The following is a 22,653-nucleotide window of genomic DNA, read 5'->3' on the forward strand; positions in this document are numbered from 1 at the left end:
GGATATGTGGGTGTGCTGGTAGATAGGGTTATGGGGAAAGTCATTGATCCTTATGGGTGTTATTTTTATTGTGCATCTGCTAATGTAGTATTTTGGACACCTAATATTAAGGACAGCTAACTTTTCAAAATCTTTCAAATAACTTCATATATTAAAATTGCACTGTGTAAGATTTGGGGATTTGGACACCTCTCTGGTAGAAATGTGTAATTGCACAGAACGTGCAAATGAGTCTGATGATTGAAAGAGCATTAAAAGATAAAACTTGGTGAAAGACGTGTGAGTGAATTATCTACTATTGTCATCATACTTTCATTAGTATAATGTTGATTTTGAGATGATTTAAAGCCTAAACATCCAGCCGGAGCGTCTTTCTGAGCCTGTCAATGTGGCATTAATATGTAAAGATGTACAACGTTGTATAAAAACTCCTGACCTGACGCCTTTGACTTTTAAATGATTATTTCAGCGTTTACAAAATGACTCACAGCAGCGCATGCTAACTATATTTTAGCTTTTTTTATTCTCTTCATTCAGTAATGATATTTTATTTCATGATTATTTTATGTTAACAACAAAGTCTAACATAGTGCAGCTTTAAATTAGCGATAACTGTCTGGAGTGCTGTAGTCTAGTCTATTAGCATGACCAGCCTAACTACAGCAATATAACTAATACACTCCTATAATAAGTAACGAGATTGATAAATGACATTACTAATACACTATGTAAATACCTATCACCAGAACTTTTACGGGCCATGCCACTAGCAGGGGCCCACAGGCTGTTTCATGAGGGGCCCAGCCATGTCTGTGTACATGCTTGTCCAGGACGGTTTAAAATTGGATTTCGATGTTAATGTATTTTTTTCCTTTCTCATTTCACATACAAAGGTAGCAACACCCAAATATGCTTTATTGTGCACCACTGTGTACAAAAGCTAGTGTTCTCATAGTACCTATGCAGCATAGTATATACCTATGTATTGCATAACATACACTTTTCACTGTTGCTTTTTAATAACTGAAGGAACAACAAACCAAATCCCTACCTTGGGAATAATACCAAAGCCCACCCATTATATCCTCTTGTGATGTCAGCACTCAAACCTTGGGTGGCAATATAATGATACTTATCGATATGATGAGCAATTATGTTGTATTATGGCACATTGTTTTCTGAGCATATGCATAAGGAAGCAAAATTGGTCCTTGTTACTTGGATTTAGTGGAGCGCAGTGTGTAAAATGCTGAATAAAAATCATTGTATTCATAGTTTTTTGTAAATCTGATTCTTTATCTGTTCGAACATATTAAATCTCAGAAAAACAGAAACACAAAATATTGTGACACATAGCTTGTATCGTGAAAATGCCTTGAAGTGTTGTGATGTGATATTTTTGGTATATCACCCTCACTTATACAGGGAGATTCACTCGAAAGAGGCCCCGAATATTCTGTTGTAACTCCCGTTAGGATGAAGCAATCTGAACCAAAAAAATAGGGTTCATACCTTGAGGTATGTGTAATCGATTGCATTACATGCGATGCTGGAAGTGATCTTCCAGACACATGAAGGGGCACGGTGGTGTGTACCCTGAAGTTGCAAACGGAGGTTAAACCTCCCAACGTCTCCCCAGCACCTACCTCATCGCTCCGACGCAGGGGCATCCTGGCTTGTTCGAAGCTACATATACTGAGGAGCACATTGCTCATTGTTTCATTCCGATTGCTTCATCCGAGAGTTATTACAGAATATTCAGGGCTTCTTTCAAGTGAATCTCCCTGCAATTTGGACTACTGTGTGCTTTTAACAACAGTTCGTGAAAAAATGTCAAATCATTATTTAGGCAAAACTTGCTTTTCATACCAAATGAAGATGAACCTTGCTGATTTTTGCAGAACAAACACTGACTATTCGCAAATAGCTGTTTTATGTTAACAAAACTTTCACAAGTATTTTTTCCTATTTATTTGGAAAGTTACAGTGAAACATTCTGCAAAAATTTTAAAACAAATGCAAATTTTGATAGGCAGTGTTTATTTTCTGTATGTTTATGTTTCAGGCTGTCTTTAAGAAGCTGCTGTATGGTCTGTGTTTCTTCCATGCACTGACCCAAGAGAGGAGGAAGTTTGGCCCCCTGGGCTGGAACATCCCCTACGAGTTCAACGAGACTGATCTGCGCATATCTGTCCAGCAGCTGCACATGTTCCTGGACCAGTACGAAGTAAGGACATGCACACGTTCAAACACCCGATCCTCTTCTGCTCCTCCTTTCATACCTACATCAGCCAGTTCTCACCCACGGTTGTTGAGCCACTCTATTACATGTGCTCTTAACAGAACCTCTCCATGTCTCCAACTTCATTTCCACACACACCAGCACTTCTTTCATAAGCCCCTGCGAAAGGGGAGAAAAAAGAAACCCTTGACATTTTCCCAACTTCAGAGGCACCCTCCACGCTCCTCTCGCTATCCCTTTCAAAACAAGCACTCTCTACATAAACTGATCAAGAAACTCCCGGAAAAATGCGCTGACATTTCCTTCGCAGCCTGCCGCTCGGTTCGCGGCATTAGCAAGGGAAATTTCAGCAGGAAATGTCACGATCCCAACGTTCACGGTATCACCTTTTCGTATATAACCCCAACCACCCCCGCCACCACCCCCCGCTCAAAGTATACTGAACCGACTGACACCTACTACTGGCATGCATAATGAAAAGGGCTTTTGGTGTACAGTAATACTTCACTCAGGGGTATGTTGTTTATTTTCCCAATCAGTTTAGAAAATGCACTGTAAATCACACTGTTCTGTAGCACTTTGTAAGCACATCACAGTGTTTAGTTGAGCTGTTCACCTACTTGAGAACAAACTGGGGAAAGCTTGACTGCAATATCAAATAAACACTGGTGTTTATTTGATGTTTGCTGTGAAACTTTCCTCAATTTGTTTTCAAACAGAGGAACAGCTCAACTAAACACTGTGACACGTTTAAAAAGTGTTACAAAAACAAGTTCACAATCTACAACTTGGCGTTACAGGCGCTAATATATGCTTTTAAAGTAGCTGTACACAGAGGAGGTGGGCCACAACTTAATGCGGGGAAAAAATGACACTATATACCCAAAGGTATGTGAACACCCCTCCTAATTATTGAGTTCAGGTGTGTTAGGTGTATAAAATCTAGCACTCAGTCATGCAATTACTGGCAGTAGAATGGGTTGTACTAGCTCAGTGCCTGTAAACGTGGCAGTTTCATAGGATGCCACCTTTGCCACAAGTCGACTCATAAAATTCTGCCCTGCTAGATCTGCCCCAGCCAACTGTAAGTGCTATTATTGTGAAATGGAAGCTCAGCCACGAAGCGGTAGACCATGCAAACTAACAGAGCAGGAAAATCTACCTTCTGTTATATCACTCACTAAAGAGTTTCAAACTGCCTCTGAAGCAACATCAGCACAAGAACTGTGCGTCAGGAGCTTCATGAAATGGGTCTCCATGGCTGAGCAGCTGCACACAAGCCTAAGATCTGACCTCCCCAGATCTGACTTGGGATTACATGGTTCACTTTGGAGGAAAAATATTCCTACAGATTTCTTTGAGAAACTGAAAGTGAGTCTCCTGGAAAAAAATGAAAACTGATATATTTAGTTGTTAAGGTTCCTATGTAAAATGGCTTTTTGAACAGGAAAATAAGCAATTGAAGGGGTCTCTGACTTTTGCACAGCACTGTGTGTAACTGTGAGGTGTTTTATTTTGTAACCACAGGAGGTGCCTTTTGATGCGCTCCGCTATATGACAGGAGAATGTAACTACGGAGGCAGAGTAACGGACGACTGGGATCGCCGGACCCTCCGTACCATCCTCTCCATTTTCTACACAGCCAACATCATCACAGACCCCCATTATAAGTTTGACCCCAGCGGCATTTACTATGCACCACCTGAGGGAGATGTAAGACACACACACTATTCACACGCATTATTCATTATTATTTATTTATTTATATATATATAAAGGCATGCAGTCTCACTTCCTGCTCTAAAATACAGGGGTGTGGCTAAAATAAGGCTCCACCTCCTGACTAAAACTCTTTGTGTTTCGGTAGTGACTTGAAAATGTGGGACAGCATTTTTAAATTTTTTTATTTAAAAATTTAACTCATAATAAATCTTAATTTTTCAACTTTTCAACAAGATCTTTTAAAAACAACATTGCGCAAAAATGCAAAAAAAAGTAAGTATTATGTTTACAAGTGTAAATTTAGGGGTTGAGGTTTGGGACAGACACCTCCCAATAGAAAGTACCCTAGATATGATGACTTTGTATATATTTAGCTTATTAATATCTCTATTAATGCTTTGGGTTTAAATAGACGGTAACATAAGCCTTGTAAATGTCTAAGGTCTGAATACAGCATTGTTTTTTTAAAAAGTTCTTTACTGTAGGACCTCAGTTTTAACTAATTCAGTACACATCATACACAGTCCTCACGTGTGCCACTTAATACAGTGGATTTAACAGTTTGTTTACTTGAAAAAATCTCTGTTTTTGATGGTCGCTTTCATGTAAATACAGCTATGAATATTAAACAATCCATTAAAATGTTAAACCTTCCCATTTACATCTCTGCGTAATTGTGTAATCTTTCTTTATTTGAGCTCCTTATCACATGAAGATATTTATTTTAAACGTCTAAGTGATGTAACTCGCATATAATAAGCAAAATGTATCATTTCTGATTTACCTCGCTGCTCTTTTTTTTTCCACAGAAACTTCTGAAAATCATTATGAGCTCTAAGTTCAATAACTAAGCACAGTGGGACGCCGCCAGTGCCACCATCTAATTTATTTGCGAGCGCATGTATAATCTACACTCAATTTTATTTGCCATTTTCTTGCAGGATCTTTTATTCATGAGTGTTCATTTGCATAGTCATTATTATAAATGTCAGCAATCTCAGGGGTTGCGTGTTTTAAGTGTGTGCCGTTATTTAGTGCCTGTGCTTTCTGGACCTGTGCCGTTGCATCAAGAAATGCCTCATATTTTTTTTGTTTGCAGCACAACGGTTACATTGAGTACACCAGGTCGCTCCCGCTGTATCCTTCACCGGAAATCTTCGGCATGAACGCCAATGCCGACATCACCAAGGACCAGGTGGAAACCCAGCTCCTGTTCGACAGCATCCTGCTCACTCAGGTTCCTTTTCTCTACTAATCAGTAGAAAAGTCTGATGAACGCTCGGGGCCAAATGCACCGTCATTAGGTTTGCTGTGATTTAGAGTTTAATCCCCAATGAGTCGCATGGGTTCTGAAACTCCATTGCTATGTCCTCAGAAGCACTTGCGGTTTAAACGAACCCCAACTGCTCACACATCTGCCACTAGATGTCACTGTATCTCAGGTTTAACTGAGGTTTATCTTAAAGCTGACAAAGACTTGGTTTTACTGAGGTGTAAGGCAAGATCTTTGTAATTGAAGCGCATCTTCAGCTCATATTTTTTTTATATTCCATACTTATAGGCCTGTATACCTCCCACCATAATGTTTTGTGAACTTCAAGGCATGTTTTTAATAAATGCTATATTGCTTAAATAAACACATTGAGGTACGTATTGTTCAGAGAAACTAAAGATAACCTGTGATGATCCCTATTATCGACTTAAAGGGAAACCGTAGCAATCTCAGCAAACATTTCATTCATTTCCTCACACAGAACAAAGAAGGCTGAACAATTACAAATTATTAAATGTTTAGTCGGTGGTCCATGTGCAGTATTAAAGTGGGCCAGCTGTGCAGCTTTTTGTGAGTGTTGGACACAGGGCTTGTCCCATTCAAATGCCAAATACCATGTAGGTGCACTTTGTAGTTCTACAATTACAGACTGTAGTCATCTGTTTCTCTCCATACTTTGTTAGCCCCCTTTTACCCTGTTCTTCAATGGTCAGGACCCCCACAGGACCACCACAGAGCTGGTATTATTTGGGTGGTCGGTCGTTCAGTATGTTGCCTATAAACAAGCACAGTGTGCTTGTTTTGAGAAAACAGTCAGGTTTAACAGCTGCGTTTAATAGCTGCATGTTAGACCCCTGAAGTTACTGGTTTAACTAAACCAGTGGTAAACTGAGACTAAACTGCTGCTAAGCTAATGACAATGCAATTGCCCTTTAAAGTCGAGGGCTTTGGCACTCAAATCAAGGAAAACTATACAACAGTCAGCAATGAGGGGAGAAATCAAAGTTCATCCATTACCTGGAGAAAATATGTCACTGTAAACAAGGGATTGACTGAAATTAAAATTTGTTGACCAGTATTGATGATAAAGTGGAATTTTTGCCAATACCCAGTTTTATCAGCCAACCAATATGTAACTGTAACAAAGCAAACACAGATCTGCTCATTAGGGTGTGCAGCCTATACCGGATAAAGTGAGTATAAATCACAACAGCTGCAGTGCTCAATTATTAGATCTGATACCAGCTATCCTGTGTCCAGCTATCAATAAAGCAACTTTACAGCTCTGCTAGCTACCTTAGCATGACACTCACGACTGTGGGTTGATGACTGTGCCGCTCATTCTGAATGTTACAGATTTACATTCAAACGATATTTGAATGTGACTTGCCATGACATAGTATTTCAATTATGTATTATTAAAGAGCATATAAATATAAATAAATAAATTAACAGTATTTAATTAATGTAGTTCACAAAAAGTGATTTGATTGATAATGATAATTATTTAAAATATTGTAATTATAATAATAGCAAATAAAATTAAAAAGAAACATCAAGCTCAGTTACAGACATCAAGGAGAAAGTGAAAACTGTTAAGGCTGTATCAGTCCATCAATTAAAACCAAAATTAACAGATATAACCATCCTAAAACCCAAATGGTATCAGCAATTCACAAGTAATCAGAGTTGGCTTTCACAACAGAACTTTGTTTTTGACATCATTGTTTAGGCCTCCCTTCAGGCCTCCATTCACCTTTGAAATATTAAATAAGTAGAATTCCAAAATAAAAAGACTTTATATATTCCATTTTCACATAATGTTGCTTATAGGCAACATATACATTTAGGCAAATCCTCATAACATATATATATATATATATATATATATATATATAGAGAGAGAGAGAGAGAGAGAGAGAGAGAGAGAGAGCGAGAGAGAATATAGAATTTATATAATGATTTATATGATGTTAAATGTTCAAAAATATCTAAGGAGAGTTAACTGTAAGTGCAAGGTCAGTTACAGAGGTTGAGAACAAAGTAAAAACTGTTAAGTTTGCATCAATCCATCGATTAAAACAACAAATAACAGTTATAACCATGCTAAAAAGTAAATAGCATCACTAGCTACATACATTCCATTTTCACATAATGTTGCTTATAGGTGACATATACATTTAGGCAATTTCTCTTAAGATTTATAATATACAATTTATATGATATTTAATGTTAAAAAATATCTAGGGACAGTTAACAGTAAGTGCAAGGTCAGTTTCAGACCTTGAGGAGAGAGTGTTAAGATTGTGTGAAAGATCACTTTTCAGAGAGAGCAGCGCGTATGCTAGGTTTTAAAGACACAGGGAGTTCCTAGAACTTTAAAGCAAACTTTGAGCTGACTGAATTGAGTTCCTGGAAGCAAAGTGGTTTCCTGGTGTCTCCATAAGAAACTTCTACATGTACAAACACTGGCATGTAGTATGATAAAAACTAGTTGAAAATAGACCTATCACTCAGTAATGTAATTCTGTTGTCCATCATTAATCCAGCTATAAAGTCTGTATGATTGCACACCGTGTCACCTGTATAGACACTACCCCCCCCCTATTAATAACAGATTTAAAACCAGTTCTGCTTCTCAATATCTCCCTGCTAGTCTCGCACGTCTGGAGGAGATGCGAAATCATCAGACGACATGGTGTACGAGGTGGCGGCGGATATTTTGGGCAAGCTGCCACGGGACTTTGATACAGAGGCTGCCATGCGCAAGTTCCCCACCAGCTACAACCAGAGCATGAACACTGTGCTGGTTCAAGAGATGGGCCGCTTCAACAAGCTGCTGCAGACCATCCGGGACTCCTGTATCAACATCCAGAAGGCCATCAAGGTCAGAACCTTAGAGGAACCTTAGGAGGTTCTGAGATCTTATGATAACTTGCATGCCAACATATATATAAGTTAAAAGACAATAAAACAATTGAAAAAAAAAAAAACAACTTTAGAGAATCCTTCAAGGAACCAAACTGGTTAAGCAGGAACAGTCTCCAGGTGGTCACTGATTTGGATTTGAAGCTGAAGTTATTGAGGTCAGGCAAACATACATGAAAAATAGCTTTGAGCTTTATATCAAGGCACTCAGCTGTGATATAATAAATGCTCAGCATGAGAAACAGTTCTCACATGGTAGGCGTGTGGTCAGTCAGACCAGTGGGCATGAAATGGACTTACATCTACTTTATTAACATGAGTTATTTGAAATACAAACCAAGAGTTATATCACGCCTTATGAAAGCAATGCTCAAGAATTTAGGTCCAAAAGAGCATATTGTTTTTCAGTAGAATTAAATATAACCAGACATCATATGAAAAAATCAGGACTTTATTTCTAAATACTTTGAATGAACCTGGATATTTGTACAATAGTACAATATGTACAATCTTGAAAAGCTTGAAAAACAGAAAACAGTTCTATTACATTTTATAATCATGTTGTGAAATAATGTTTTAATTTAGTGCACATCAATCCACAGTTAACAGTTATAATAATCATTCTTTTTTTTTTTTTTGGATTTTTAACCCAATTATCTTCCCAATTTAGCTGTCGCCAATTCCACCCGCTAGTTAGGACTCCCCCAATCACACGATACTATCAATGCTAGGAGGGCGAAGGCTAACACAGGCTTCCTCCGAGACCTGTGAAGCCAGCCACCGCATTTTTTCGAACTGACGCTCGCGCAACGTCATTGAACAGCTGAACGCGTTCGGAGGAAAGCGCCAACCGCCAAATCTGTTACGTCAGCTAACAGACGCAAGCACTGACTAGCATCACGTTGAGTGATGGGGGAGAAAGAGGGGCCATCCTACCCAGAGAGAGCGAGGCCAATTGTGCTCTCTTGAACTCCCGGCTACGGTTGGCTGTATCGAACTCGCAATCTCCTGATGACAGGGCCAACGCTTAGATGGTTGCGCCACTCGGGAGCCCTATAATAATCATTATAAAATGTAAACAGTATCAACAATTCTCACTGACCTACGACTTTAATGACTATACCTCCCCCCCCACAAAGCATGCTAAATGTCCCTATTCCAGCATTTCTTTAAATGTTTCCATCTGGCTGCTGACCAAAAAAGTATGTAAGCTATAAGTTAGCATTAGCATTATGTTTCAGCCTATTGCTTTATTGCTATATTGCCTTTCTACCAGCACCTATGCTAAATGCTACCATCCCATATAGACAACAGCCACTGAAAGTTTCTGTGTAGCCACTAAATAAGATGGGCCATAAATGCTATGTAAGCTACCCTCTTTACATCATACAAGCTCATGTAACCACTGAGAATCCCTATGGTGTCCAATCCTGTCTACTAGCCAGGCTAAAAAAAAAAATAATAAAAATAAAATAAAATAAATTACCTTTAGCATTCTTATTTGACCTATTATTTTAATGCCTTTACTTTCTACCACCATGCTAAATGCTACTGAACAGCAACAGTCGAAAACTTTCCATCTAGAGGCCTATATCCATGTGATGTCTACCAAATCCTGACTACTAGCCCAGCCACTGATCTATAGGCATCTATACAACCAAGCTAGCATTAGTCTAACTCTTAACTGGGTCATCAAACAAAAAGTCTGTGTAAGCTAGGTTAAGTTAACCTTTTTTTTTAGCTGTTCTTTTAAAGCCTTTACTTTCTACCACCATTCTAAATGTTACCGGACAGCAAAATTTGAAGACATTCGGCATCCAGAGGCTGAATTTGATACAATCCATCCGTATCTTACTGCAGGCCTTTCTCCTGGAGTTCTTGCACACATGCCAGGCCTCCTTCTGCCTTTAGAAAGTTTCCCTGCTGTTTGACTGACAGCTCCAATCCTGGTTAACACGCTCCTCCTCTCTCTTGATGAGGGAGCTGTGCTACCTGCCGTGGTCTGATCACAGGCACTGGCTTTCATTTACACACTGTGGACCCTAATCCCATAATCTAACCTTAATATAATCCCTTAATCTCTTCTGGCTCCCATCTTGGGCTCCTGCCTTGGGGCACCTCTCTTTTTCACCTCATTTTGTGATCTCCAGCCTCTCCCTTTTTGCCTGCATTCTCTTTGTCCTCTTATCCCTCTCCACTACCGCCCTCATCTCTTATGGGCTTGTTAGCTCCAGCTCCTCTGGAGAAGATGAAGTAGGTATCATTCTTTAATCTCTGCTGCTGTTTGCGGAGGCCCTCACTATATGAGTTCCGTTATGCGGGCAAGACTGAACTTTGACTGACGGAGAATAAAGAGGTAGAACTTTTAAAGCATCGGGCCAGGTAATATCCAAGCGCTTTTTAATGCAATCTGAATACAGTATAACTGAGATCACAATAATTTCATCTTCAGTAAGAACTGAATTGTGGTTCAGTACTAACTGCTACCAGTACAAGTTAGCAATCTACCTTCTTTGTCAAGCAGCACTCCCTTGAGGCTAATTATTTCAGTTTTACTAGCTTGATAACACATTAGAATGTACATAAGATAAGCATAAACACACAAATCCCTGAATCCACAAGTAAACAAGCACAGATTAGGGATGCATTTGGTTAAAGGGCCCTAAAACTGAAGTTAAATATGTTATTTGTGATGTTATGCAGTATTTATCAGCATCTTAAATCCTTCAAATTCATTTTTAAAAATGTTTTTGTATTTTATTGTTTTTATATTAGTGTCATTCATCAGTGTTCTCCAAAACCTGGCATGCATCGAGAAAATACGTCATTAAAACTCATAACCATTGGGAATGTGTGGTGTCCACCAAACCTGACTGGTCTAAAGGCTAATATATACAACCCAACTAGCTTTAGTGTAACTCTTACCTCAATCATCAAATTAAATCGGAAAAAAGAAGTCTGTCTTTATTCAGCACAAAATGGATGCCAGAGATATTTTTTACTCTTTTTAGCCAAACAAATTTAGCAAAATTGAGGTAAGGTACAGCCAGGTACCTTGCTATCTAACTTGTCGCTTGTTGTCCACCTCGTTTCTGTCAGTTTGTGTCATTTGAGTAATCAGTTTTCTCCATTGTAATGACGATTTAAAGGATTTTATTGCAAAAGACCACTTAGACCACTTTTAAGAATTTTCATTTATTTGGTGATGTACATTGTTATGAGTGAGCTTTACACATATAAGAAATATCAGTGCTATATTATGATTAATACCACCTTTACTAGAGAAATAAAAATGTGTACATCTTCAGAAGAGGGTTTTTGTAGTCTTTCAACTAGAAAATCTAACTGCATCACCACTGTAGGATGTGGGTAAGCTTGTTTACAACAGAGGGTTAAATTATTAATTTTGGCTTAGGTGTCCCTTTAAGATAAGCAGACTGAAAACTTTGTTGATGAAATCTATATTTGTATCATGAACAACTAGCATTAGGCATCCTCCACAGCAGTCATCTGTAGTGTGAAGCCCTGTGACTTTTCTCAAGAGGTTCCATACATAAGTTGCATAACGTAAAAAAAAACATTATATGCCACAGAAGTGTTTGTTACAGAGTTGCCTGCATTTTTAGCAGGGTGACACATATAGTGATCAAAGCGCAACAAAAACTTGTGTCCAGGTTGCATCATCTAACGAACGACAGGGATGTGCCAGGCACGTCATGAATCTGAACATAGAAAGGGTATAGCTATGTGTTTCGTGAGAGGATATTTCAGCAATAAAGCCTTTATAAAGTCAACAAAATGACGAAATATAAGTTCATCCCTTAAAGCATCTGGTTTAAGAGTGTGTTTGCCACTCGTGTTGGTTTTCTGCTGCAGGGTCTGGTGGTGATGTCTGCTGAGTTAGAAGAAGTTGTGACGAGCATTCTGAAAGGCCGTATTCCCGGCATGTGGATGAAGAAGTCTTACCCCAGCCTCAAACCACTGGGAGGATACGTCAGTGACTTCTTGGAGAGGCTTGCGTTTTTGCAGGTAAGCTTGAGCCATTCAGACAGTACTGTGCAGACAGAGGCAAGTCAAAACACCCATTAAGTACCAGTTATACATTTATCAGTGTCAGAAAAAAAACAAAGTTAACAGATAATTACACAAAAGCCACTGACACTAAGTAGAGTGTCAAATCTATCACCATTTAATTTATTCATTCTTCATTTTCGTGCACCTACTGCCACTTAGACTTTTCCAATCTTAAAACCAATGACCAAACCAATCAAAAACCTCCCAAAGGAGTCATTGACATGTTCCCCTTCAAAGGGAAAGTAGCATTCATGCAAAACAGTCATTAAGCATTAGTTTTCAGCAGATATTTCTGAGGAGATTAGATATAAGATAATCCACTTACGTAAGGAAGAAGAAAGTCAAAGTGAAAAAACAGGACTCCGAACAACAACCTGGTAAAACCTGGTAGACCACCAAAACCGTCCCCATCAGATAAACAGCACTTAAAGCTTTCATCTTTGAAAGAGAGGAGAATCAGGCTCCACTCTTGCTTCATATCTGAAAAAATCCAGGTGTTTCTGTCCATCCTTCCACTGTGAGAAGACAACTCAAGAAGCTGTTACTGAGAAAAGGAGACAAAAAAGAAGAAAATTTGCACTAGAACACAGATACAGGACATCTGAGATGTGAAGTGAGGTTTTATGGACTGATGAGTTGAATTTCTAGATGGCATTACTCATGAGAAGCTGAAAATACAGCCAACTTCTAAGACTGAACTTTGGAGGTGTGGGAAAAATATCCGAAAGTGAGACTCCTGAAAAGGATGGAAGCTGTAATAAAGGCATAGTAAATAAATGAAAGGTGGTCTGTAGCTTATGCACAGTACTGTATATGATGCAACCACTCCTGTTTTTGTTGGACGTCAATAATGAAAAGTAGAAATCATCCATAAGAAAATATTAGCTGGGCATATTTGTGTGGCATATTTGAACATACCTTGTTCCATTCCAAGCAATTACACCTATTTATTTCATCAGTGTAGGTATCTTCATTTCAGATCTCACACTCACCAGACTTGTCATCCTACATGACATGAACGATGCAGTTCTTTTGTATTAACACAGTGTGATTAACACAGAATGATATTTTGTGAAAAATTTCTAAAATAGCATCAGATATTCAAGGTCATGTCAGGAAATTATTTATCATTAATCCTTATACAAAAGCGAAAACATTTGAACATCAAGTAACCCTATATAGTTACATCTAAACAAATTTTAATAATGTCATTTTACACAGTTTTGGAGAACATTTTATTTATTGAAGTATACAAAAGTGTCAAAATTAAAGACAGATTAATTAGGTGGTTCTGATAGGGGTTACATTTGAGCAGAGCTTCTCTGAACTGCTGTAGTTACCAAATGATACCTTGGCATTCATTGCTAGCTGGTTTTAAAACATTGTATAGTTCCTTTTCATGTGTACCATGGAATATCTGCATAGATCAGTATGTTTTAAAATATTATTTAGAGGTTAAAATACTATTTAAGTGTAAATTCTCTAATGGACATATAGGATGACTCAATAGCCTAAAGCAGAGGTCTTTAGATCCACACATATAATCCAGTTTCCGGTCCTGGATTTTGTAATCACTTGTAGTTAACTGTAACTGATTGGCCACTTTAGTGTCATTACTTACCAGTGATTACGAAAAACTGGATTCCAGATCAGGATTGGAAGAGCTTTGGCCTAAACTGTATAAGATGGTTAGCTAAGCTTCTTTACAATGTAGTTCTATGCAAACCTTTTAAAATATTCAGTCAAGGTCCACGTTTTAAAAATGTAGTGAAAATAAGTTAACACCTCCTCTACTGGGAACACACTTGTATATGGGATTTTTCTAAAACTTTCAGTGCCCAATTTCTATCCAGGGGTGTTGAAACTTTCACACACGACTGTGGAGGTCATACTGGCATAACCACATTCTGAACCACTGATGTAGATAGACAGGTATCTGTACCCAGAATGCTTCAAAGGCAGCTCTAGCAGCATTCCCAGTAGAGGAGAAGGGCTTTCAGGAACATTATAGCTGTCGTTTTAATAATCACCTTTCTGAAGGATCAATTAGCGGTCCTTATTACTTATACGAACCATTTGTTAATCACTCAGAAATAATAGCTTTATATAATGTAATAATAGCTTTAGAAAATCGGCATGTGGCCAGCTTGTTTTCCATATGATTTGGTCTCTTAATAGGCTGAAAGGAAATTGCTTAATCGCTGGTGTGTAAATTAGTGCAGCAGAGTTCCCGCAATGGGTTCAACAGTGCATTAACACAACACAAAACAGCCAGCTGGTCCAAAGTATTCCACTTTACAGTAAGAAGCGCAAGAAAATCACATGCGCACCATCTGACTCAATGCTCTGCAATATGTGCCGTGCACTCGAACACGAGCGTGTGTAGTAAGTCCTGTAGGTAAGCCTCTTGATGTTTATTTTAGCATGAGGCTTAGCGCATTACTGCGAATGGCTTACACGCATTCACGGGCAGATCTGTTGGCAGAATCACTGTATGTCACGGCCACATTTAAGTGCTGAGGTGGAGTACAAAATGTACTTATTGTATGTAAGTGTGAATAAGAACAGACGCTGGATTTTGATTATGTAAGCCAGTAAGACAGGCTGAGAGTAAGCCAAGGAAATATACTGATACAGATCCGAGATTTTTCCATACTGACGCACTGGAGTGTTCTAATTTCCACTAGAGGACCTTAGAAAAGTATTCAGCCTCATTAAGAAGTCATCAGATTCATCTGGATTACAAATGACATTTGCGCAGATTGTTCCAGCCAGTATTTTTATTGCAAACCAGTATGCTCTAAAAGTACACCTCCTTATTTCTACACTCCTTGTCCATTTTATCAGCTCCACTTACCACATAGGAGCACTTTGTAGTTCTACAACTACAGAATGTAGTCCATCTGTTTCTCTGCATACTCTGTTAGCCCCCTGTTCTTCAGTGGTCAGGAACTACACAGGACCACCACAGAGCAGGTATTATTTGGGTGGTGGATCATTCTCTCCACTGCAGTAACACTGATGTGGTGGTGGTGTGTTAGTGTGTGTTGTGCTGGTATGAGTGGATCAGACACAGCAGTACTGCTAGAGTTTTTAAATACCTCAGTGTCACTGCTGGACTGAGAATAGTCCACCAACCAAAAATTTCTGTGACCAAGGACTACAGGATGACCAACACAAACTGTGCAGCAACAGATGAGCTATCGTCTCTGACTTCACATCTACAAGGTGGACCAACAAGCTGTTGTTTATGATTGGACAAAGTGTTTAAAAACTTCAGCAGCACTGCTGTGTCTGATCCACTCGTGCCAGCGCAACGCACAGTAAAATGCCCCTGCCATGCCATTTTGATTAAATGTAAATTAAAATGACAGCAGCTTTCTTCTAAGGCACTGGTGTCCAGTCTCATGTGCAAAGGGCACAGAAGCTGCAGCTCACTGTTTAGCATTTCTGCCTGTTTAATCAGTCTGTCTCAGTCTTCAATCACTTATGTGAGCTCCTGCTTGTTGGGATAAAAACCTGCAGAGTAAGATTGGACATGCCTGTTCTAAGGGATGTAAGGGTTAAACATCTGCCATGCTTACCTAAATCTAAAATGTTAAAGAGCATGTGAAGTTGTATAGATTAGGTAGGAGGCTGTCTCTGTAGACTACAGCTCTGGCTATACTGGGGTAATGAAACTACTCAGCTCTCACTGTTGTTCTGGTGGTGTTTGATCAGTGGAGCGTTCGGCATTCACTTGGTGCTGTTCCTGGCCATCTCTAGGGGTGGTACGATAATGGCACGCCTGCGGTCTTCTGGATGTCAGGCTTCTTCTTCACGCAGGCCTTCTTGACAGGAAGCCAGCAAAACTACGCTCGCAAGCACACCATTCCCATCGACCTGCTGGGCTTCGACTTTGAGGTCATGGACGACAAGGAGTACAAGCAGCCTCCTGAGGACGGTGAGGAAGAGAGAGTTTCTCCTTTATTGTTAAACACAGGTATATCTGAATATCTGAGACAAATACTTTGTTAATTACAAAAGAGAATCCCTGCATTTGGTGAACTCCCTGACACTGAGAAACTAAATATTGTCAGGAGAAGGGCAGAATGCTGGGCTTTAAGCCATTTTGTGGCCATAGGCTATGAAATATTTGAGGACCCTCTTAGATGAAGATTTTATGTATACTATATTAAAATAATGGCAGGTTAACAGTAGTTCTTCCATTATATCTACTTACTTGAATAAGTTATTGCTGAAAAAATCTTACCTTTAGAATTTCTAAAGAACTTCCTTTTCCACATTTTCTTGAGGCAAAGTCGAATGTCACACGAACGATGACATAAGGGCCACACAGACCTTGTGACGAAGATGTGTTTTACATACTCTTGTGCATACTTTTGAATATTAGTTGAATACTAGCACTACCTAATTGAATACTAGCTCTAGCGATCGATACCAGATAACACAATAACACAATACGAATAGAGAACAATTAATGTAAAATATTGAATATAGAGAAATGGAAACAAGAAAGCAGCCTATTATTGGATAGAAGTATTTACAGTAACCAGTGATAACTAATGACTACCATTAAAGGCCTATCAGCATAATAATGAGAAACAGATCTATGAAAATCAGTCACTGTTACCAGTGAACACCAGTGACTACTTGGTGGAATTGGTGGAAAAATTTGTCAACCCTTTATTTTTCTTTTTTTTTTGGTTTTGTTTTGTTTTTTTACTTTTACAAATCTTTTATGCAAACACATACTGACTCTTCCTTCCTTGTGTTTACTGCTGTTTCCAAGAATTAACAACCATTTGGTTGTCTCTGTGGTCCCTCATGGCCAGGGGTGGATTTAGTGACTCAGGGGTCTTGTGCAAAAGACAGGAATGGCACCCCCTGTTTAAATTTGTTAGCCTCTGGCCTTCTGAGTAGCGTAACCGTCTACACTGCACGTGAAATCATCTTGAATTTTTTCGATATATCTAATATTTCTCAATTTGCGATTGTTGTAAGAATGCTGGACACTTTTTAATTAAATAGTTTTATGTGAAATTATCTCATTATATTGGCAGAAACCTCTGCTTATTAAGAAATAATACTTTAAATAAGTAAAATTATCTGAGAATATAGCAAGATATTGTGGTGCAGATTAACTCAGAAGGTAATTAATGAGTAATGAGATTACTTTTTTCCAGAAAGTAATCAGTAATCTCATTATAGTTTAAGAACATAATTAGTAACTTGTAATAGGTTACTTTTTTAATAATTGAGAGTGAAGCTATCTAAACTAACATAATGTACTGCTGAGCCTGTTCTCACTAAAAAAATTGATTTTCTACATAATGTAGATTACATGTAGATTATTGTCTTGTTCATACCAGTCTGTCTTTACACAATCACATCAAGTAACAACATAGAATAGTCCATTAAAACCATGACCGCGGGGTGAGGCTGTACTGAAGAAAAGGAAGTTACTGAACAAAATATATATATATATATATATATATATATATATGTAGAGGAATAGGTTATTTACCATTAAGATATACAATATATCTAATTTATATTTATCAAGGGGTTCTAGATGCCTGCCTACCTGCTCACGGAGTCATAAAGGTGTCTGTATTTCCTAATTTCTGCTACCAGCCTCTCCAAGTCTCCAAGTTCCTGCTAGGTGTCCACATCGGCACCGCCACATTGTTAGAAAATGTTTCATGTGGATGACATGGTGATCGACAGACAGAGGACAGGTGTGCTAATTGCTGTTTTTAGAATGATGACTTGGTAAACAGTTTATCAAGATAACGTTAGCTAGCTCTGTAGCTAATGCTAACCTTATTAGCGTTTATTCTTCGCTACACTGTAAAAATCATGCAACCGTTTAACTTACAGAAGTTACCCGCTTGACCTAAAACTGAGTTATGAAAGGGAAAACACATTATGTTACAACAGCGCAGATTCGAAAGATTACAGTCAATAAAACGTCTTTGAGTGGAGTTGAGAGAGAGAGAGAGAGAGAGAGGTGGGTGAAAGGGCTGAAGGGGTGCAAGGATTTGGAAACAGGAAGGAGAAAGAGGGAGAAAACAAGGAGAAAGAAGAAATGAATAAAAAAGGAATGAAGGGAGGATAAAGCACAAATGAAAAATAACAGAACGGAGCAAGGGACAGAGAAGGAGAGAGGATCCATTAACCCCTTGCTGTGCCCACGGGCGATCAATCACAGTCAACATTCTGCCGCTCTTTTACATCAGACCCCCACTGCTCTTTCATCAGCGCATGATGAACCTCTCTCTGGAGGGGGTCCCAGTCAGACACACCCGGCTCTACGCAGACACACTGGTGTGTGTGCGTCTGTGTGCCAGCGAAAGGCCTCGAAATGAGTGTTTACAGAGATTTTGATGCTGTTTGGGTGGTCTACTCGAGGACTTCCTGTTCAGGCTAAACTGAAGGGCTGGTAAAGGCATTAAAAGCTTGTGATTAGAGGTTGTGAGTGTGTTTGACCCACTGTCTGTCTTTGCTCGTCTTTCTCAGGTGTCTACATTCGCGGTTTGTTCCTGGATGGTGCTCGATGGGACCGGAAGACGAAGCTCCTCGCTGAGTCTTATCCGAAGATTCTTCATGACACCATGCCTGTGGTAATTCACTTATTTGTGTTCCTTCAGAAACGGATATATATACTGCACAGTCCACAGTATTGCATAAAAAACATTAGCTATAGTATATAAACCTGGATCCACTGGGCAAAAGCACAACAGTAAAGCTGGCTTTTTTTAAAAAAAACTGTGAAAGAACTAAAAAAAAACTAAAAAGTGCCCTGAACACACTGTCATAAGTATTAGGGGTGGGTGATGATACGATATCATGATAAATTATGTCTTCTAAGCATGTTGTGGATATCGTCAGTACCTAAAGAACACTGACACACTATTTCATTACAAGTGAGCATAATTAGGCCTGCTTAATTGGATGTGGTGCAGCGCAGTTCATAAAACATTGAAAAAGGACTTCTGATAAGATTATTATTATACAACCTTGTTTCCAAAAAGTTGAGACGCTGTGCAAAATGTAAATAAAAATGAAACACAATAATGTGCAAATTGTTTAAATCCTATATTTAATTGAAAATAGTACAAATACAACATATCAAATGCTGAAACTGAGAAATTTTATTGTTTTTGAAAAATATATGCCCATTTTCAATTTGATACCAGCAACACATTTTTTTAAAAAAGTTGGGATGGGGCAGCAAAAGACCGGTAAAGTTGTGTAATGATAAAAACCACATGGTTGAACATCTAACAACTAATTAGGTTAATGGGCAACAGGTCAGTAACATGACTGGGTATAAAAAGAGCATCACAGAGAGTCTTTCAGAAGTAAAGGTGGGGAGGGGTTCACCACTATGTGAAAAACTGTGAAGGCAAATAATGCAACAATTCAAGAACAACCTTTTTCAATGTAAAATAGCAAAGAGGATTTCATCATCTGCAATACATCATTAAAATATTCAGAGAACCTAGAGAAATTTCTGTATGCAAAGGACAGGGCCAAAAACCAATACTGGATGGCTAGGATCTTCAGGCCCTCAGGCGGCACTGCATTAAAAACAGACATGATTCTGTAGTGGAAATCACTCCATGGGCTCAAAAACACTTCTGAAAAACTCTGTCTCTGAAAACAATTCATCACTGCATCCACAAATGCAAGTTAAAACTCTACCACACAAAGAAGAAACCATATATAAACAGGATCCAGAAATGCTGCTCATTTAGAATGGACTGAGGCAAAGTGGAAAACTGTCATGTGGTCAGACGAATCAAATTCAGAACTCTTTTTTAAAAATCATAAACGCCATGTCCTCTGGGCTAAAGAGGAGAGGGATCATCCAGCTTGTTATCAGTGCACAGTTCAAAAGCCAGCATTCGTGATGGTATGGGTGTGCATTACTGCACATGGCATGGGTGACTTGCATCTGTGAAGGCATCATTAATGCTGAATGATATATACACGTTTTGGAGCAACATATGCTGCCATCCAGATGACGTCTTTTTCAGGGAAGGCCTTGCTTATTTTGGTAAGACAATGCCAAACCACATTCTGCATGTATTACCACAGCATGGCTTTGCAGTAAAAGAGTCTAGGTGCTAAACTGGCCTGCCTGCAGCCAGCTTGTTAACTGCGATGTTAGCTCCTTGGCTAACCGCAGCTGCACACAGGTAACCTCATTATCACCAACAATGCTAGTTAAATACACTTTTTGTGCTGCAGATGTGCACTGAATGATCTTCAGAAACACAACATGCTGCTGTTAGAGGCCTACCAGAGTAACCAGATACAAAACAGATCTATGAAAACCAGTCACAACTGTTAGAAGCATATCACAGTGAAAGAGAGTTTAATCCATGATCATCAGTGACTGCTGTTAGAAGCCTGTCATGACGACACGTTAGTATGAATGTGTGAAGAACTCAGTATAGTGTGAAGCAGAACGTTTATTCCATCTGACTGTCATTATAAATGCTACATCATTGTGATCAACAGGCTTCTGAGTACCAAAGAGACTTAACATGCCAGTAACATTTTAAAATCTAAAGAGCCTCTGTGGATTTTTAAGGTTTTTTCTGGTCTTTGTTCTTCAGAAAGGGTCCTCCTCGACCACCTTTTAGAGCCTTCTATTTTATCACTCACTTCGTTTGCGTCCAGCACTAGGTGCGTCTTTCTTTCTAAGCCTGCTTTAATTTTTCCATTTCATGCCTTCAGAGAGCAGCGTTCATTGTCGACTGAATGGCTGATGTAAGGCAAACGCACAAGCGCGGCTCATGAGGGAGGCGGTCTCAGTTTCTCGGCGGAGGGTCTGAGCTGACTCCACATTTCGCCGCTCGGCTCCTGGGAGGCAGGGGCTTTTCATCTACGCACAATGCCGAAAAAACCCTGAAGAAAGCCGCGGCAAAAACAAGCAGCCGAATGATTAATTATGGCTGGCGTGACCCAGGAGAGAGCTCTCTCATGTTGAGCTTTTGTGTTTCCCAGTTTTATCTGGGGGCTTCCGAGAAAAAAAAAATGTTTCTGCACAAAAATCTCACAGTGCAGTTTGTTTCCTCTTTTCTTAGTTCATCACTTGACTGGAGCACTTTCTAATTACATCTTCATACAAGCTACTGTATGAATAGTGCATTAAGTGAATACTGTATTCATACAGTATTAAGCAAGATTTTTGGCCAAATCTCTTCTGGCACATTTCTGAGGTGCTGGGAGACAAAACACTGGACAAGTTTTATAGTTGTTTTTTTTTTTTCCTTTTTCCCCATTGCGCACAGTGCATGCACACGCACTATGAATTATGCATGAGCATTTAATATTCAGACATTCCAGGGCAACTTAATACTGAAATCAATTTTTTTGACAAGATCAGAACTTTTATTATTATGTGTGGAAACATAAAACTTGAAATGCAAATTTCTACACTCTTCCCTCATTATTCAATTCGGCTGATTGGCTTTCAGGCTGAATTGTGCATAAACTCACACGCCTGCACATCTGTTAAAACCACACAAGCCTAGAATATCCTTCCGCTGTGCTAATATAGATAACAGTCCCAACACGCTTGCTGTTTTGTAACCCGAAAGGCCCAGTTACGCGTAGGCAATTTTTCTCAGATGAGTTGACATTGTTTTGGAGAAAAATGTCACAGGTATATTACACTTACCTGAAAAAGACAAGGGCATGAGGAAACCTTGAATGAGAAGCCAAAGGAAACACTGCTGCTGCCTGAAACTCATCACATTCTAATGCGTTTGTTCAATATTCTAGATAATGAATCATAGAAATTCTGCTGTGTTTAGTGTATCACACTTGTTCACCTAAATTGACATTGGTTAGACAATTTAACATCATGAGACAGTTTAAAAACGCAGGTGTAATGTTTCCTCAAGCTGCGCTGCCCTTTAAATATTCATCAGCCTTTCTGAAGCACAGTGACTTACTTTGCTTGATTGTCGTAATTACAGTGAGGGATTGGGTTCATGTACTCAATTCATCAATCAGACCTTTCTGTCATTGTAAGAAATCTTCCCAAGAATTTTTTCCAGTGTTCAAAGAAAAAGAAAGCAGTGGCCTGTCTCGAAGGAACTTACATCCTCCTGGGAAAATTGGGGTGTCATTTTGAACTTTACCTTATATGTATTCATGTTTTTAAAACCTTCTACGAGTTGAACAACTTTACTTGACAACATTAAAACACTATTTTGATGGTCTTCTATAGGTTATCTACACATGCTCAAACTGTTGAGAGAATTCCATCGATTTTCAAAAATCTCTACATAAATCAAAGTAAACAAAGTCGATTAGAGTGATTTGGTGTGAAATGGTCCATCGTAGAGACTCAGATTTCTTTACAGTGGTGGTGATAGGAACCAGGAGTCAC

The 22,653-nt window shown here is 38.9% G+C and overlaps 1 protein-coding gene across 1 annotated transcript in view; it reads left to right on the forward strand.

Annotated features, from left to right (window-relative positions):
* Window positions 1–22,653, forward strand: part of dnah7 (dynein, axonemal, heavy chain 7) — a 171,193-nt gene that overhangs the window by 146,765 nt on the left and 1,775 nt on the right. The window contains exons 58-64 of the mRNA XM_036561847.1: window positions 2,066–2,227; window positions 3,770–3,955; window positions 5,064–5,201; window positions 7,894–8,124; window positions 12,042–12,194; window positions 16,005–16,182; window positions 18,762–18,865. Of these exons, the coding sequence (XP_036417740.1) occupies window positions 2,066–2,227; window positions 3,770–3,955; window positions 5,064–5,201; window positions 7,894–8,124; window positions 12,042–12,194; window positions 16,005–16,182; window positions 18,762–18,865 (1,152 nt within the window). The remainder of the gene's footprint in view (window positions 1–2,065; window positions 2,228–3,769; window positions 3,956–5,063; window positions 5,202–7,893; window positions 8,125–12,041; window positions 12,195–16,004; window positions 16,183–18,761; window positions 18,866–22,653) is intronic.

This window comes from Colossoma macropomum, unplaced genomic scaffold (assembly GCF_904425465.1).
Source record: "Colossoma macropomum unplaced genomic scaffold, Colossoma_macropomum, whole genome shotgun sequence".
Classification (NCBI taxonomy): Eukaryota; Metazoa; Chordata; class Actinopteri; order Characiformes; family Serrasalmidae; genus Colossoma; species Colossoma macropomum.